The sequence below is a fragment of the Salmo salar genome, chromosome 16 (assembly GCF_965601325.2).
Source record: "Salmo salar chromosome 16, fSalSal1, whole genome shotgun sequence".
NCBI lineage: Eukaryota > Metazoa > Chordata > Actinopteri > Salmoniformes > Salmonidae > Salmo > Salmo salar.
Genome location: NC_138306.1, coordinates 28923957 through 28941239, shown reverse-complemented (window position 1 = coordinate 28941239; position 17283 = coordinate 28923957). Strand labels below are relative to the sequence as shown.

The following is a 17283-nucleotide window of genomic DNA, read 5'->3' as shown; positions in this document are numbered from 1 at the left end:
CATTGTACACATGCCATGATCCCTGGCCCTTTGGGCTGAACCTGTCCCTGAACTGGATACCCTGTCACAGGTTCGCACCATTTCAGCTCAAAGCACAGTCGTTTTGATTAGTGGCCACTTCCTCAACACAGCATAACAACTGGGCCAGCCACTTCAGGAGTACCAGCAACAAGCATGACAGACACTGCTTTCTGAGCTCTCACAACAAGAGCCCCATGGACATCCTCTCACAGCCAACCACCAACACCCCCATACAAACTGTCCTGCCTACCTGGCACGGAGCTGTTCTGAGGGGGCTGTGCCGCCTGTCATGTTAGCACATTGTGGCTGGAGGCTCTGTAGATTGACTTTGTTTAGGCGCTGAAGGTCCATGGGGGATCCATGACCCCCCTGCCCTGAGCCCTCCCCTCCCTCTGCTCCTCCATCTCTCAGCACTCACAGTGGAAAGCTCTTTGGGGTCCAGCACACTCTCCAGTTTCACCGCTGCCATGGGAGCCTCAGCCAGTCCTGGAGCAGATGTTGCCATGCCCTGTGACGTGCCCCCCGCAGTCCCATAGTCCCCAAGAGCACAGGCCCCGTCCGTCTGGGCCGGGTCTAGGGACGGAGGGAGGGCTAGGGCAGGGACTGGTAGGGATAGGGCTGGGAATATCGTAGGGTCTGGGTCCTGGGTAAGGTAAAGGGTAGGGGTTGGGGCTGGTATGGGGGGAGGCGCGTCCTCACAGGGTGCGTTGACACGCTGCCCCAAGTCTTGCGCACTGTCTGATGGGGGCTGTACCAACACAATCACACACACAACATTCAAGACATGCATATTCCAAGCATTTCATGAGAGCAGTAAAACACAAACAAAAACAATTAACACACAGCTGAAAACACACATCATGCAGGGAGGTTGGCAATAACATGCCCTAAACATTCAATTCTCATCAAAACATCAAATAAACACAATGTGGAAATACATGAAATATGTATTTCAAATAAGCAATGCCTAGAATACACCCATACCCAGTGTGTTCCGAGGCAATGAGTATTTATTTAATGAGAGGGAAAATAGCATATTTCTGCATCTGAAGTGTCAGTGTACGAGCAATTGTGTTAAAACTGATATGCCCTGTCTGGAAAGGCTGTCTATGAATAATGTGGAGCCCAAAACCAAAACAATGTAAGTGATAAAACGGTCTTGTGTTACTCTGCTCCACGTCTCCTGTCGTCCTGAATAATTGATATCTGGGGACTGCTGGGAGGGTGAGTGACTTCAGGGCTCAGTACTAGGGATGTGCAAGGTTATTTTAATATCTGAACAGACATTAGTATTAGAATACTTGTGAGTATTCATTTTAGCAAATACATTTTTCTTTACCCGATTTGACTGAAAAGGCTTTTTCTAAAATAAATTGAAATATCAATGTGACATTCTTACAGACAAGGATATACCATGACATTTCAAATGATTCATTTAATAAAACAAACTCTTCAATAGAATTTGGATGCACAGTGCTCCCCATAAAAAGACCGCTAGCCATCACGTGTAGCTTATGTTGGCCAATCAAAGCAGCAAAAAGGCTAAATGTGTAGAAGTGGAGTGAGAGTTCACTAACGCAATGCAAGATGGAATACAATTACGGAATTAAAAAGATAGCGAAATGAGAATCAAATCAAATTTTATTAGTCACATGTGCTGAATAGAACATGTGTCGACCTTAGAGTGAAATGCTTACTTACGAGCCCCTAACCATCAGTGCAGTTTAAATAATATGAATAAGAAATAAAAGTAGCAAGTAATTAAAGAGCAGCACTAAAATAACAATAGCCAGACTATATACAAGGGGGTACCGGTACAGAGTCAATGTGCAGGGGCACTGGTTAGCTGAGGTAGTATGTACATGTAGGAATTGTAATTAAAGTGACTATCCATAGATGATAACAACAGAGAGTAGCAATGGTGTAAAAGAGGGAGGGAGGCAAGGCAATGCAAATAGTCTGGGTGGCCATTTTATTAGATGTTCAGGAGTCTTATGGCTTGGGGGTAGAATCTGTTTAGAAGCCTCTTGGACCTAGACTTGGTGCTCCGGTACTGCTTGCAGTGCAGTAGCAGAGAGAACAGTCTATGACTAGGGTGGCTGGAGTCTGACAATTTTGTTTTGCCCTCTATACGACTATCTTGGTGTGCTTTGACTATGTTAGTTTGTTGGTGATGTGGACACCAAGAAGCTTGAAGCTCTCAACCTGCTCCACTACAGCCCCGTCGATGAGAATGGGGGCGTACTCGGTCCTCCTTTTCCTGTAGTCCACAATCATCTCCTTTGTCTTGATCACATTGAGGGAGAGGTTGTTGTTGTTCTGGCACCACATGGCCAGGTCTCTGACCTCCTCCCTATATGCTTTCTCATCGTTGTCGGTGATCAGGCCTACCACTGTTTTGTCATCGGCAAACTTAATGATGGTGTTGGAGTCGTGCTTGGCATGCAGTCATGAGTGAACAGGGAGTACAGGAGGGGACTGAGCACGCACCCGAGGGGCCCGTGTTGAGGATCAGCGTGGCGAATGTGTTGTTACCTACCCTTACAACCTGATGGCGGCCCGTCAGGAAGTCCAGGATCCAGTTGCAGAGGGAGGTGTTTAGTCCCAGGGTCCTTAACTTATTGATGAGCTTTGAAGGCACTATGCTGTTGAACGCTGAGCTGTAGTCAATGAATAGCATTCTCACATAGGTGTTCCTTTTGTCCAGGTGAGAAAGGGCAGTGTGGAGTGCAATAGAGATTGCATCATCTGTGAATCTGTTAGGGCAGTATGGGAATTGGAGTGGGTCTAGGGTTTCTGGGACAACGATGTTGATGTGAGCCATGACCAGCCTTCCAAAGCATTTCATGGCTACAGACGTGAGTGCAATGGGTCGGTAGTCATTTCGGCAGGTTACCTTAATGTTCTTGGGCACAGGGACTATGTCGGTCTGCTTAAAACATGTTGGTATTACAGACTCGGACAGGGAGAGGTTGAAAATGTCAGTGAAGACACTTGCCAGTTGGTCAGCGCATGCATGCAGTACACGTCCTGGTAATCCGTCCGGCCCTGCGGCCTCGTGAATGTTGCTGTATTTAAAGGTCTTAATCTCATTGGCTGCGAAGAGTGTGATCACATAGTCTTCCGGAACAGCTGGTACTCTCATGCATGTTTCAGTGTTATTTGCCACGAAGCAAGCGTAGAAGTAGTTTAGCTTGTGACACTGGGCAGACCTCGGCTGTGCTTCCCTTTGTAGTCTGTAATGGTTTGCAAGCCCTGCCACATCCGACGAGCGTCAGCGCCGGTGTAGTATGATTCGATCTTAGTCCTGTATTGATGCTTTGCCTGTTTGATGGTTCGTCGCAGGGCATAGCGGGATTTCTTATAAACTTCCGGGTTAGAGTCCCGCTCCTTGAAAGTGGCAGCTCTGCCCTTTAGCTCAGTGCAAATGTTGCCTGTAATCCATAGCTTCTGGTTGGGGTATGTATGTACGGTCACAGTGGGGACGACGTCGTCGATGCACTTATTGATGAAGCCAATGACTGAAGTGGTGTACTCCTCAATGCAATCGGAGGAATCCCAGAACATATTCCAGTCTGTGCTAACAAAACAGTCCTGTAGCTTAGCATCTGCTTCATCTGACCACTTTATTATTGATCCGAGTCACTGGTGCATCCTGCTTTAAATTTTTTGCTTGTGAGCAAGAATCAGTGGGATAGAATTATGGTCAGAATTGCCAAATGGAGGGCGAGGGAGAGCTCTGTACGCATCTCTGTGTGTGGAGTAAAGGTGGTCCAGAGTTTTTTTCCCCCTCTGGTTGCACATTTAACATGCTGATAGAAATTTGGTATGACGGATTTAAGTTTCCCTGCATTAAAGTCCCCAGCTACTAGGAGCACCGCCTCTGGGTGAGTGTTTTCTTATGGCGGAATACAGCTCATTCAGTGCGGTCTTATTGCCAGCATCAGTCTGTGGTGGTATGTAGACAGCTATGAAAAATACAGATGAAAACTCGAGGTAGATAGTGTGTTCTACAGCTTATCATGAGATAGTCTACCTGAGGCGAGCAAAACCTCAAGACTTCCTTAGATATCGTGCACCCATGTATTTTTGTAAATAACAGCTGAAGGAGTAGGATACAACAAGCAACCAACAGGTAGGCTGTTGTTTTATCTGAATGGGGTTGGGGAGAAAGCACAGCTTGTGGCCTCAATTAGCCTAGCTAGCTAGCTAGCTAGCTAGCTTCTCTATGCTACTACAGTCAAGACAGGCACTGTTTTACAGGATGATAAATAACATTGTGGCTGCTACAAGTTAGCTAGTCTTGGCTGTAACCGAGTTTCCTTGGCGTCTCTCTTGCTCTCACTCAGTCTCCTCGCTACACACACAGCCCTCCGAAGATGCAGCATTAGAGAAGGGTCTGAAAGCGCGTCAGCCTCTCTCCCTCACGCAGCAGTGCTCAGTTTAAAAAAACGTAGCTACGTACATTTTTTTTAATAAAATAAAAAAGACGTTATCCAACAAAAATACATGCCACTATTCGAATTGTGAAATTATTTTAACCCCCATCCCTACCTCCATCATGTGACCCTTCTCTGAGTCTCCTGGCAACTCCTCCAGGGGGTCGGGCTCCTCAGGGATTGGTTGTTCACACCGACCCTCGTCTTTGTCCAGGGGGCAGGGCCTGCCAGGGGGCTGCTGGTTCTCCTTGTTGATATCATCTTTAGGGCTGATGTGGGCCAGCACCGGGCTGACCTTGGCTACGATGGTGGCAGAGCGAGGCCGTGCCGGACGCCCACGCTGGACTGTCTCCCAGCCCTCAGAGTCCTTCTTACCTGGACACAGTGAAGGACACACACACTCATTAGAAGTGTTGCGCCGCAGACAATCAGAAGAGGATACACACCCTCAAGGGTTTACATGCACTGATTATAAAAAGACCATGAAACCATCATATAGCGCAGCCTCTAAATTTCATGCGGTGGCTCTGCTTACCTGGTTTCTCAGCGGGATAGTTGTTGACTTGGCTGGGGACGGGAAGGGACTGGGAGGACTTGACCCGGTCAGCCCAGCTGGGGCCCGTGTGGGACAGACGACCTATGGCCAGTGTGGGTGGGTGACCACTGGAGAGATAAACACAAATCACTCAAAACCAGACGAGCGCAATGTCAACATACACAGAAGCATTTCACCACAGAGATCAGTATAAATTATTTGTTTTAATAGACACAGCTTCTCCTCTACACAACTGCCGGTCCAACAGTACATTTTAAACCGGTGGTTACCAACCTTTTCTGAGTCAAGATAACTTTCGCAGTCAAAAAGCAAGCATCAAACTACCACTCAGATTTATTTTTTAAACATGACTCAGAACGTAACATTAAATGTTACATTCTAGAAAAGATACCAGAGTTTCCGAGTTGGATGACCGTTCAAAGCGATTTCTCCCCAGAGTGAGCTAGTTTTTTCCCCAGTGTTCCCAGTTGTCTTGAACGCACTGAAGTTCAGTTTTTAGTCTCAGCAGAGGGAGGGAGAGAGCAGCAGAGGGTCTGCCTCTCACAGTCCCTGCTCTCTACTTCCTTTCCACGGGTGAGACTGACCAGAAAGGGAATACAGTCTTCCACCTGATGGCGAAACTCAAATAGCACCGCATCTGCCTCATGCACAAATTCATGTTGTTGCTATGACCAGAGAAAGTGAAATATTCCTCAATATTAAAATAGACACGACAAGATGCTAATAATAAAAATGCCAGGCTATCGATACACCTGGCTACTCATTCATTGCAGCTACAGCAAGAGTGGAAGTAGGGAGAAGCACGTTTTATGCTTCATAATAGTGTTGAACAAAAACATTGTTGACAGTGCTGAATGAAATTAGACAAACTCAGTCATAAAAACTGCAGCGCTTTGCTATATTCTTTGACAGTCTCTCTCCGGTCATGATTTTAAAAGTTATGAAATCTCAGGTAGGCTAGTATCAAACTGTGGCTGGGGTCGTGGAAGCCATAGGCAAGGTGATTTGAGCTATCCGATTGGCCAGCGCAGTATGTGCACTCGATTTAGCCACAGATCTCCCGGTCCGCTTTTCAGACAAATTAAGTTGTTCAAAATGGGAACACATTGCTTAAGAAGGTGCACAGGGCCTCTGAATCAAGTGCACCTACTGTACCGCCAACAGAGCAACACAAATAACAATAAATAAATAGACTAGGAATGCATTGAAGATTGACCGGTTGGTGACCACTATTCTAAATAATGACTGTGACATCACTGACTACTCCAGCAAGAGTAATAAGAGGTGACCATAAGGTGAGCAGCTCCATCTGCTTCGCCCAGGCTGGTGTCTGACCCCGGCTTTCCTCCCTACACTCTCAGGGTCTACAAACCTCCCTAATGATCAATACCCATTTCCTCGAGCATCCGATTACAGGGCACCGCACATATTGAACCGATGCTTCAGCAGTCTTTAACCACACTTTTATCTATACCTCCCACTGTTTCTGTGGCGTGGCGAGGCTAGTGAGACTTGACAAATTACATTAAACAAATGCCTCAACATCAGCAATCAATCCCCTTACCAGCAGATCACAGTACAGCCACTACCAACCCAGACCAGTTGGCACATCATATTGCACATTGATTTATTAATTAGAAGTTTTAATGCTATTTTTTTTAATCAAATTAGCATTGGTGTTCCCTTTACTCTAACTGTGAACATGTAATGATGGCTGACTGTATTACACAGAATATAGCTGAGAGGAAACAGAGGACATGCTGCTGCCCAGAACGTGCTAGTGAGGAGGGATTTTGATGACTGCTGTATAATGGTGTGTGTTCATAATGACTGGTAGTCATTACATTAATATGATGGTAAGCACTTTGAGTTCAGATCAGAAACAGTGGAGATTAGGGCTGTCAACCAAACCAGAAATGAGATGGAGAAATCTTACCCAAAGTTTAGGGCGCGGTGAGCACTAGGTGAGTGGACAATCCTGTCAGATGAGGGGCTGGGCATCACATGACGACCTGGGGACATCTTACGAACTTCCCAAGCCAAAGACGTGGGTCTGGATTCAGAGAGGACAAACAAAATAAATATATATATATATATAAAATTGTAATATACTGTAGTACCATAGGGGGAGATTTGTATCTCACTTTAGTTAAAAAGAATTCAACTTATGGGAACACAGAAACATACACAAAAGTTGCAGGTTGACTGACCAATCAACAGCGTACTTTAAAATGTACAACTTGGGAGGCAACTTAAAAGCTTGGATTTTTATACCCATTTAATGGTGTTGTGGTCATTGTGTTAAAGAGGAGCCAATAAACGGGTGGATCACCTTGAATTACAGCCAAGGCAAGCCTATTGATCTAGTGTGTTTGTGACTCAAAGCCAGAGAGCAGAGATGGCACTTAGAGGTTCCCCTCAGGGAGCAAGCGAGCGAGCGCGAGTGAGAAAAGAAGAGAGCCAAGGCATAGATAGATCACCTGTTCTGGGCATCTGTTTTCTCCAACTTCTCCTGCAGCTGGATCCAGTCAATCAGAGCTTTAAAGTCCCGCACATAGTTGTCCAACATCATCAGCACCTCCTGAAATAAAGACATGTCTTTCAGACACAGACAGGGGGACATCTCAGTGGAGCTTTCATCCACATATCGGGGCGGCAGGAAGCCTAGTGGTTAGAGCGTTGGGCCAGCAACTGAAAGAGCGCTGGATTGAATCCCCGAGCTGACAAGGTAAAAATCTGTTGTTCTGAACAAGGCAGTTAACCCACTGTTCCCTGGTAGGTCGTCATTGTAAATAAGAATTTGTTCTTAACTGACTTGCCTAGTTAAATTAAACAAATGCAAAAAAATATCAGGACAATGAGAAACTACTTTGTCGACGGTTGTTGCTCAATATACGATAATTTGACTAGAAAATTATTTATACAACAGCCAACTTTCTGGGACATAGACATGTCTTATATGGGCAAGAAATCTTAAATTCTTGTTAATCTAACTGCAGTGTCAAATTTACAGTAGCTATTACAGAAAAAAAATACCCTACTATTGTGATAGTGCACAACAACTAAACACTTTTCACGGCAACTGATTTGATACACTCACCGCTGAAGGTAAATAATGTACTTACATTCAGTAATATTGCTCTGATTTGTCACCCTGAGGGTCCTAGAGATAAAATGTAGCCTAGTTTCGTTTGATAAAATCAATTTTTTCATTCAAAATGTAGAGAACTGGGTTCTACAGTTTGACCCCACGGCTGTCTCTGACATTGCTGGGAGTGTGTAATTATTTTTATTACCATAGAATTTGATGTATGTTCTCTATAGTTATGTACTTGAAAATGTATAACTTGACCAATTTGGCACATTTGGGCAAACTCCTGGCAGACTTCATTTAAAGTATTGTGTTGCGAGGTAATTCTTCACTGTATCAGTCTGAAGCTTAGCACACACCGATGCCATCTTGTGGACAAAATCGAAATTATACCTAGAATCCTCTCTTGCGTTTCAAAACAGAATTTTTTTTTAAAATAGAAAACTCAATTCTTTTTTTGTTTATATTATCTTTTACCAGATCTAATGTGTTATATTCTGCAACATTCATTTCACATTTCCACAAACTTCAAAGTGTTTCCTTTCAAATGGTATCAAGAATATGCATATCCTTGCTTCAGGTCCTGAACTACATGCAGTTAGATTTGGGTATGTCACAACAACAACAAAAACTTCACTTTGGAAGCTAAGCCCCAGTGAAGGAGAGTGGCACAGATAACTGCCCCCTTTGTAGTGTCTTTATTTGGGGAGAATCTCAGAGGCTCTATCCAACAGCACACTGGGGCTCCAGTAAACCCCCCCCCCCGGTGCCTCTATAAAACAGAGAGGGATGGTTATCTGGGCCAGGCTCAGTGAGTGGAGCTCATCTCACCCGCACACACAGGTAGGAGGCCCGCTATTCAGCCCAGAATAAGGGAGGACAAAAGGAGTTCAGTAAAATACTTCTCCCTGCCCCACTGATCCACCACAAGAGGTGGGGCTGAAATTACCAATGACATTACTAGAGGGGCCAAGACAAATTGAATTGGCTTGTAATCATTTCTTGCTACTGGCACAGGAAGAGTCTGGTGACGCCACCCCATTGTCCATCTGATACCTAATCTCAGAGTCTAGGACCTAGAACTCTACCCACTGTTCATTTCCCAGCCTCTGTGAAGGTGGCTATTGAAATACAAAATCTTATAACAGTCAAACTGGTACGCTACATAATGAGTCACATTTCTTTAAATTATTATAGGTCATCTGACAGGGTCAGTTGTGAAGACTAGAGCCTGTCCCCTCAGCCCAACCCAGAGCTCTAGTGAAACAAACAGAGGGGACATACTAGGATGGGAAGACTAGACAGGATTCTATACTAACGTTTTTACATTGATTTTGATAGACTTAAATAATAATAAATAAATATTAAGCGCAACATTTATTTATTGCAGTTTTAAAGTGCCAAGTGTTCTTTTCTGCAAAATCCTCTAGAGATCAGTTTTTGAAAAAATGATACTTCATACCAAAGGGATACCACAGTAACAGGATTTCACTCTCAAAAATGTCACTTTTTAATAGAACATCCAATTGTGTTGTTTTTCTAAGTCCACAACCATGCTTAAACCACATCAGGGGACCATTTGAAGTCTTGGAAATATGACAAATGTTGATTTTTTTTGTGTGTGTGTACTTAGTTACCCTTTAATTCAGGTGTGCACAAGCCAGTCAGTTGTTTGGCTAGCTGTGTTTCTGTAGGGCACTTGTGATGGAGTTTTCAAATCAAAATTGCCACAGGATTGATGCAAATAATAATGATTCTGCCAGGTAAGCATAGACTACTTTGTAGTTAGTTGTCTACTAGAAAATGGTTACTCTATCATTAGCATGCTAACCGCTACACAACGTGGTAGACATATAGACCCTATGCGCTACCGCACACAGCAGACACTGGGCCAGTGCCAACTGAAAGCTATTTGCAGGAATGAAAAAAGAAATACTGTCCTGGGTCAAGATCTGACAGGAAAACAAACGGGCATGCATCATTTCAATAGTAGGGGATTTTATCTTTCATTTGCAGGCTGAGCAAGTAACCTATACCTGGTTCATACAGACATTGGAAAGTCAAAGTCAAGGCCTTTTTCAAGGACTGAATTCAAGTTTTCAGGGACTGTATGCATTACCACTTTTTAATAAGCCTACCCAATTGCATTATGCATTGACATTCACATTATTTTTATATTCTAAAATATGTCAGAATAATGTGACCATTGCCTGACAAAATAGACAGCATGCGAGACAAACACATTAATGAAGTCTGTCCATGTGGTAGCTAGTCAGTCTCACCATTTGAGATGTTCAAGAGTTAGAGTGGTTACTGTATCATGTTTCAAAAAAGAGAAAGCGACCAAAAACCGGTTTCCTAAGTAATGAAACTCTTTGCAAGGTAAATCAAGTTGAAGCCAACATTCAATGTCGTCTTGCTCATAATAACTGCATGTGGTTTTAACAGACTAGCACAACACCTTTCAACAGCAGAAAACAAACGAAAGCACCTAGGCTACATCTCTCATAATAACTGCATGTGGTTTTTCAACGGCGGGAAACAAAACGAAAGCACCTAGGCTACATCTCTCATAATAACTGATCAGAAATTAAATTACAGAATAATTAAATCGGAGCAGTAGAACTTCTAATTTGGCTACCATAACTTCAATGACTTTTCAAGGACCAAAGAGCCTAGATGAAATGTCGGATTTTCAAGGCAGGCTATTCCATGATGACTGAACATCGCAAATATTCAACCAAGACAGAACTTTTGAAATACCAGGGGCCAATCAATATGAACCTTCCCTTCAGTGTGCTTAAAATTTACGCACAGCCATGACCATGCTTATACATAATGCCAACTGGTGGAATAAGGGAACTGCTTGTCAAGCGTAGCCTACTGAGTGAGGAAAATACATGTTGAAAATTTGTGAAATTGTGAGAGTAATAATTAAATCATTCTTCAATTTCATTGTATTTCCATTCTGAATTCATGCAACATAGAGTATCTTGACAGGCTATATCATGACTATGACTATGCATATATGATAAACAGAGAGTAGCAGCAGCGTAAAAAGAGGGGTTGGGGGGGGCACACAATGCAAATAGTCTTGGTAGCCATATGATTACCGGTTCAGGAGTCTTATGGCTTGGGGGTAAAAACTGTTGAGAAGCCTTTTTATCCTAGACTTGGCACTCCGGTACCGCTTGCCATGCGGCAGTAGAGAGAACAGTCTTTGACTGGGGTGGCTGGGGTCTTTGACAATTTTTAAGACCTTCCTCTGACACCGCCTGGTGTAGAGGTCCTGGATGGCAGGCAGCTTAGCCCCAGTGATGTACTGGGCCATACGCACTACCTTTTGTAGTGCCTTGCGGTCAGACGCCGAGCAATTACCGTACCAGGCAGTGATGCAACCAGTCAGGATGCTCTTGACGTTGCAGTGGTAGAACCTTTTGAGGATCTCAGGACCCGTGCCAAATCTTTTTAGTTTCCTGAGAGGGAATAGGCTTTGTCGTGCCCTCTTCACGACCTTCTTGGTGTGTTTGGACCATTCTAGTTTGTTGGTGATCTGGACACCAAGGAACTTGAAGCTCTCAACCTGCTCCACTACAGCCCCATCGATGAGAATGGGGGCGTGCACGGTCCTCCTTTTCCTGTAGTCCACAATCATCACCTTAGTCTTGGTTACGTTGAGGGATATGTTGTTATTCTGGCACCACCCGGCCAGGTCTGACCTCCTCCCTATAGGCGGTCTCGTTGTTGTCGGTGATCAGGCCTATCACTGTTGTGTCGTCTGCAAACTTAATGATGGTGTTGGAGTCGTGCCTGGCCATGCAGTTGTGGGTGAACAGGGAGTACAGGGGGGGACTGAGCACGCACCCCTGGGGAGCTCCAGTGTTGAGGATCAGCATGGCAGATGTGTTGCTACCTACCCTCACCACCTGGGGGCGGCCCGTCAGGAAGTCCAGGATCCAGTTGCAGAGGGAGGTGTTTAGTCCCAGGATCCGTAGCTTAGTGATGAGCTTTGAGGGCACTATGGTGTTGAACGCTGAGCTGTAGTCAATGAATAGCATTCTCACGTAAGTGTTCTTTTTGTCCAGGTTGGAAAGGGCAGTGTGATGTGCAATAGAGATTGCATCATCTGTGGGTCTGTTTGGGCGGTGTGCAAATTGGAGTGGGTCTAGGGTTTCTAGGATAATGGTGTTGATGTGAGCCATTACCAACCTTTCAAAGCACTTCATGGCTACGGACGCGAGTACATTTAGGCAGGTTGCCTTTGTGTTCTTGGGCATAGGGACTATGGTGGTCTGCTTGAAACATGTTGGTATTACAGACTCAATCAGGGACATGTTGAAAATGTCAGTGAAGACACCTGCCAGTTGGTCAGCACATGCCCGGAGCACACGTCCTGGTAATCCGTCTGGCCCCGCGGCCTTGTGTATATATTGACCTGTTTAAAAGGTCTTACTCACGTCGGCTACGGAGAGCGTGATCACACAGGCGTCCGGAACAGCTGATGCTCTCATGCATGCCTCAGTGTTGCTTGCCTTGAAGCGAGCATAGAAGTGATTTAGCTCATCTGGTAGGTTCGTGACACTAGGCAGCTCGCGGCTGTGCTTCCCTTTGTAGTCGGTAATAGTTTGCAAGCCCTGCCACATCCGACCAGCGTCTGATGGTACGTCGCAGGGCATAGCAGGATTTCTTGTAAGCTTCCGGGTTAGAGTCCTGCACCTTGAAAGCGGCAGCTCTGCCCTTTAGCTCAGTGCAAATGTTGCCTGTAATCCATGGTTTCTGGTTGGGGTATGTACGTACAGTCACTGTGGGGATGACGTCCTCGATGCACTTATCGATAAAGCCAGTGACTGATGTGGTGTTCTCCTCAATGCCATCGGAAGAATCCCAGAACACGTTCCAGTCTGTGATACTAAACTACAGGACTGTTTTGCTATCTACTTCATTTGACCACTTTTTCATAGACCAAGTCACTGGTGCTTCCTGCTTTTATTTTTGCTTGTAAGCAGGAATCAGGAGGATAGAGTTGTGGTTGGATTTACCAAATGGAGGGCGAGGGAGAGCTTTGTACACGTTTTTGTGTAGAGCACAGGTGATCTAGAATTTTTTTTCCCTCTGGTTGTACATTTAACATGTTGATAGAAATTTGGTAGAACTGATTTAAGTTTCCCTGCATTAAAGTCTCCGGCCACTAGGAGCGTCGCCTCTGGGTGAGTGGTTTCCTGTTTGCTTATTTCCTTATACAGCTGATTGAGTGCGGTCTTAGTGCCAGCATCTGTCTGTGGTGGTAAATAAACAGCCACGAAAAGTATAGCTGAAAACTCTCTAAGCAAGTAGTGTGGCCTGCAATTTATCACAATATACTCTACTGCAGGCGAGCAAAATCTAGAGACTTCCTTAGATTTCGTGCACCAGCTGTTAACAAATATGCACAGACCGCCCCCCCCTCGTCTTACCGGAGTGTACTGTGCCATCTTGCCGGTGCAGCGTATATCCCGCTAGCTGAATATCCATGTCGTCATTCAGCCACGATTCCGTGAAACATAAGATGTTACAGTTTTTGATGTCCCGTTGGTGGGATATTCATGATCGTACCTCGTCTAATTAATTGTCCAATGATTGCACGTTGGCGAGTAGTATTGACGATAACGGCAGCTTTCCCACTTGCCTTCTCCGGGTCATGACCAGGTATCCGGCTCTTTGTCCTCTGTACCTGCGTCGCTTCCTCTTGCAAATAACGGGGATGTCGGCCCTGTGGGGTGTTTGGAGAATGTCGTCCTCCTTGTTGTAGAAAAAAATCTTTGTCTAGTCCAAGGTTGAGTGTTCACTGCCCTCATATCCAGAAGCTCTTTTTTGCCGTAAGATACGGTTGCAGAAACATTATGTACAAAATAAGTTACAAATAACACGAAAAAAACAAACACATAATAGCACAATTGGTTTGGCGCCCGTAGAACTGCTGCCATTTCTTCCGGCGCCATTTTTACAATACTGGATGGATAATCATAATATTTGGATAATCATAAGCAAAATGAACAGTTACATACAATTTCCATATACCAACACACAACAGGTTGAAGTCAAGAGGGGACTTTTGACAATGGGTTCCCAAATACAAACAGACAGCACCCCACATTGTCATAAAAGCACCATCCCAAAACGAGTTAAACTACGTAAACAGAAACAGGTTTAATGTGCAGGTGAAAGAGTATGTGATGCGCAAAAGCTGCTGCGGAATGTGGTGTGAAGGTGGCCATTTGGAAGAACAGCAATGTTGGCCTATACGTGGGAGCTGTTGAGGATGTATGGCTTATTGGTGCATGTTGTCTACTCATGTGAAGTATATTTGCCATTGCTAAAGCAACTTAAATTGTCCTAATAGTCATCTGTTTGTAGGTATGTTTTAAGCCACAACTGATCAAGCCAAATTAAATATTTTGGCCTGACACTTGCACCTTAATTTGTGTCTCGGAAAATACATTTTTTTTTACTTTTTTTGGTTGCGCCATTTTATTTAAATGGTATGGCAATGTACACTAAACAAAAACAAACGTAACAGGCAAAGATTTAAGATTTTTGTGAGTTACAATTAATATAAGGAAATCAGTCAATTGAAATAAATGCATTAGGCCCTAATCTATTGATTTCATATGACTGGGAATACAGATATGCATCTGTTGGTCACAGACCCCTTAAAAAGGTAAAGCTGGATACAAATAAAATGTAAAAAATAAATTTCAAAAAAATCAGTATCTGGTGTGAGTGACCACCATTTACTTCACATAGCGTTAAATCACACTGTTGATTGTGGCCTGTGGAATGTTGTCCTACTCCTCCTTAATGGCTGTGCGAAGTTGCTGGATATTGGCGGGAACTAGAACGCGGTGTTGTACACGTCGATCCAGAGCATCCCAAACGTGCTCAATGGGTGATATGTCAGGTGAGTATGCAGGCCATGGAAGAAATGGGAGTGCTTCAGCTTCCAGGAATTGTGTCCAGATCCATGCGACATGGAGCCGTGCATTATCATGCTGAAACATGAGGTGATGGCGGCGGCTGAATGGCACAACAATGGGCCTCAGGATCTCATCACGGCATCTCAGTGCCTTCAAACTACCATCTATAAAAACGCAATTGTGTTTGTTGTCTGTAGTTTATTCCTTGCCATACCATAACCCCACCGCCACCATGGGGCACTCTGTTCACAGCATTGACATCAGAAAAACGCTCATCCACACAACGCCATACACACCGTCTGCCCGGAACTGTTGAAACCGGGATTCATCCGTGAAGAGCACACTTCTCCAGCGTGCCATTGGCCATCGAAGGTGAACATTTGCCCACTGAAGTCAGTTATGACGCCAAACTGCAGTCAGGTCGAGACCCTGGTGAGGACAACGAGCACCCAGATGAGCTTCCCTGAGACTGTTTCTGACAGTTTGTGCAGAAATTATTTGGTTGTGCAAACCCACAGTTTCAGGTGGCTGGTCTCAGATGATCCCTCAGGTGAAGAAACCGGATGTGGAAGTCCTGGGCTGGCGAGGTTACACGTAGTCTGTGGTTCTGAAGCCGGTTGGACGTACTTGCCAAAATCTCAAAAACAACAGTAGAGAAATGAACACTGGCAACTGCTCTGGTGGACATTCCTGCAGTCAGCATTCCAATTGCACGTTCCCTCAACTTGAAACATCTGTGGCATTGCGTTGTGTGACAACTGCACATTTTATAGTGGCCTTTTATTGTCCTCAGCACAAGGTGCACCTGTGTAATGATCATGCTGTTTAATCACCTTCTTGAGATGCCACACCTGTCAGGTGGATGGATTATCTTGGCAAAGGAGAAATGCTCACTAACAGGGATGTAAACAAATTTGTGCATAAAATGAGAGAAATAAGCTTTTTGTGCATATGGAAATTTCTGGGCCTTTGATTTTAGCTCATGAAACATGGGACCAACACTTTACATGTTGCACTTATATTTTTGTTCAGTGTAGAGCATTATTACCCTATTTTTTTCACAGGCCCAAGTGGGCCACTGACGGTTATGATGGACTGGCCCAGAGGGTTTCAAAAACCTTGCCTATAGGCTATGTTGAGCCCTGACACATGCAGACGGGGGCATTCCAGTGCCGTTGTTGCCTCTTCAGATTTTTGGTCAATCGCACATTACTGCTTGAATTTAAAAAATTGTGAACCAAAAACTGTGTGACCTAGTAAACAATTAAAAATGTGACTGTTTGGTTGCAGTATGGAACCCTGCAGAGCCTGTCTGTTGCCTGCTCAGAAATCAGCCCAGGCAGAGCTCTAGTGAAACAGACATTGGTGATTGATGGGGAGTGTGGAGGGAGTGGTAATTGAGAGTAAAGCTTCACAGTGCTTTTAGTTAATAGACAAGTCAGGCCAGTGAAAGATGTGTCCAGCAGCAGGCCTGCTGATTAGTTAGTTCACAGCCTCAGCCAGGCCCTCCGCTGCTGCCGACTTCATTTGATAATGAAGGGACCACAGCTGAAGGGAGGCAAAAAACTACATTCACAACAAACTAAAAACACTTACCTACAAATACTACTCACCTAAATAGAAATACATAAGATTTCCTGAGGACTGCATAAAGATCTAAACCCGCTAGAGGTCAAATGAAGCCTGGTGAGCAGTAAAAAAAAGTGGTCATTCTGGTAACAATTAAATTAAAACGTTTAGATGAGTGAAAGCCAATTCAATTTCACTTTTAGTTTCTAACAATATATTGTGTGCCAATTATGCCTGTTTTTGCTTTGAAGTTTCTCCAATGTCATACTTCATGATGCAGTGGATGGCTTCTACAGTAGCTCTCCGTTTAAAATAACTCAGAGCCTCCTCCCCTGCACGGTAGTGTAGTATGATGTGTCATAAATCAGGGACCGGACGGAACAAATGGTTGATAAGAACTAATTAGACCTGGGGGATGTGGGTTCAAGAGATGTGAACGTTATTAATATACAAGCATTAATCAGATTGCAGCAGGCTCTACTGGCTGGGGGGGAACCACAAAAGATGAACCAGTGTTGATGAAGGAAGGGCTGAATGGTCTCCGTTGGTCTGTTAGTCTCATTCAAGAAAAAACAAGCACACCATTGAAATCTCCTCACAGTTCTTAACACTCCCTGCAGAAATGTACAAATGTCTCTTCAAACTAAAGATATC

The 17283-nt window shown here is 44.4% G+C and overlaps 1 protein-coding gene across 5 annotated transcripts in view; it reads right to left on the bottom strand.

The window, feature by feature from the left end:
• The window catches only part of LOC106573497 (S phase cyclin A-associated protein in the endoplasmic reticulum), a 91524-nt gene that overhangs the window by 65967 nt on the left and 8274 nt on the right, over positions 1-17283 (bottom strand). For 2 of the 5 annotated variants that reach the window (XM_014148591.3, XM_014148592.3), the window contains exons 5-9: positions 7497-7597; positions 6953-7069; positions 4996-5123; positions 4576-4835; positions 440-769 (exon numbers count right to left, since the gene is read on the bottom strand). In XM_014148591.3, coding sequence (XP_014004066.2) covers positions 440-769; positions 4576-4835; positions 4996-5123; positions 6953-7069; positions 7497-7597 — 936 coding nt within the window. The remainder of the gene's footprint in view (positions 1-439; positions 770-4575; positions 4836-4995; positions 5124-6952; positions 7070-7496; positions 7598-17283) is intronic. The other 3 variants (XM_014148595.3, XM_014148596.3, XM_014148594.3) reach the window with 2 other exon arrangements.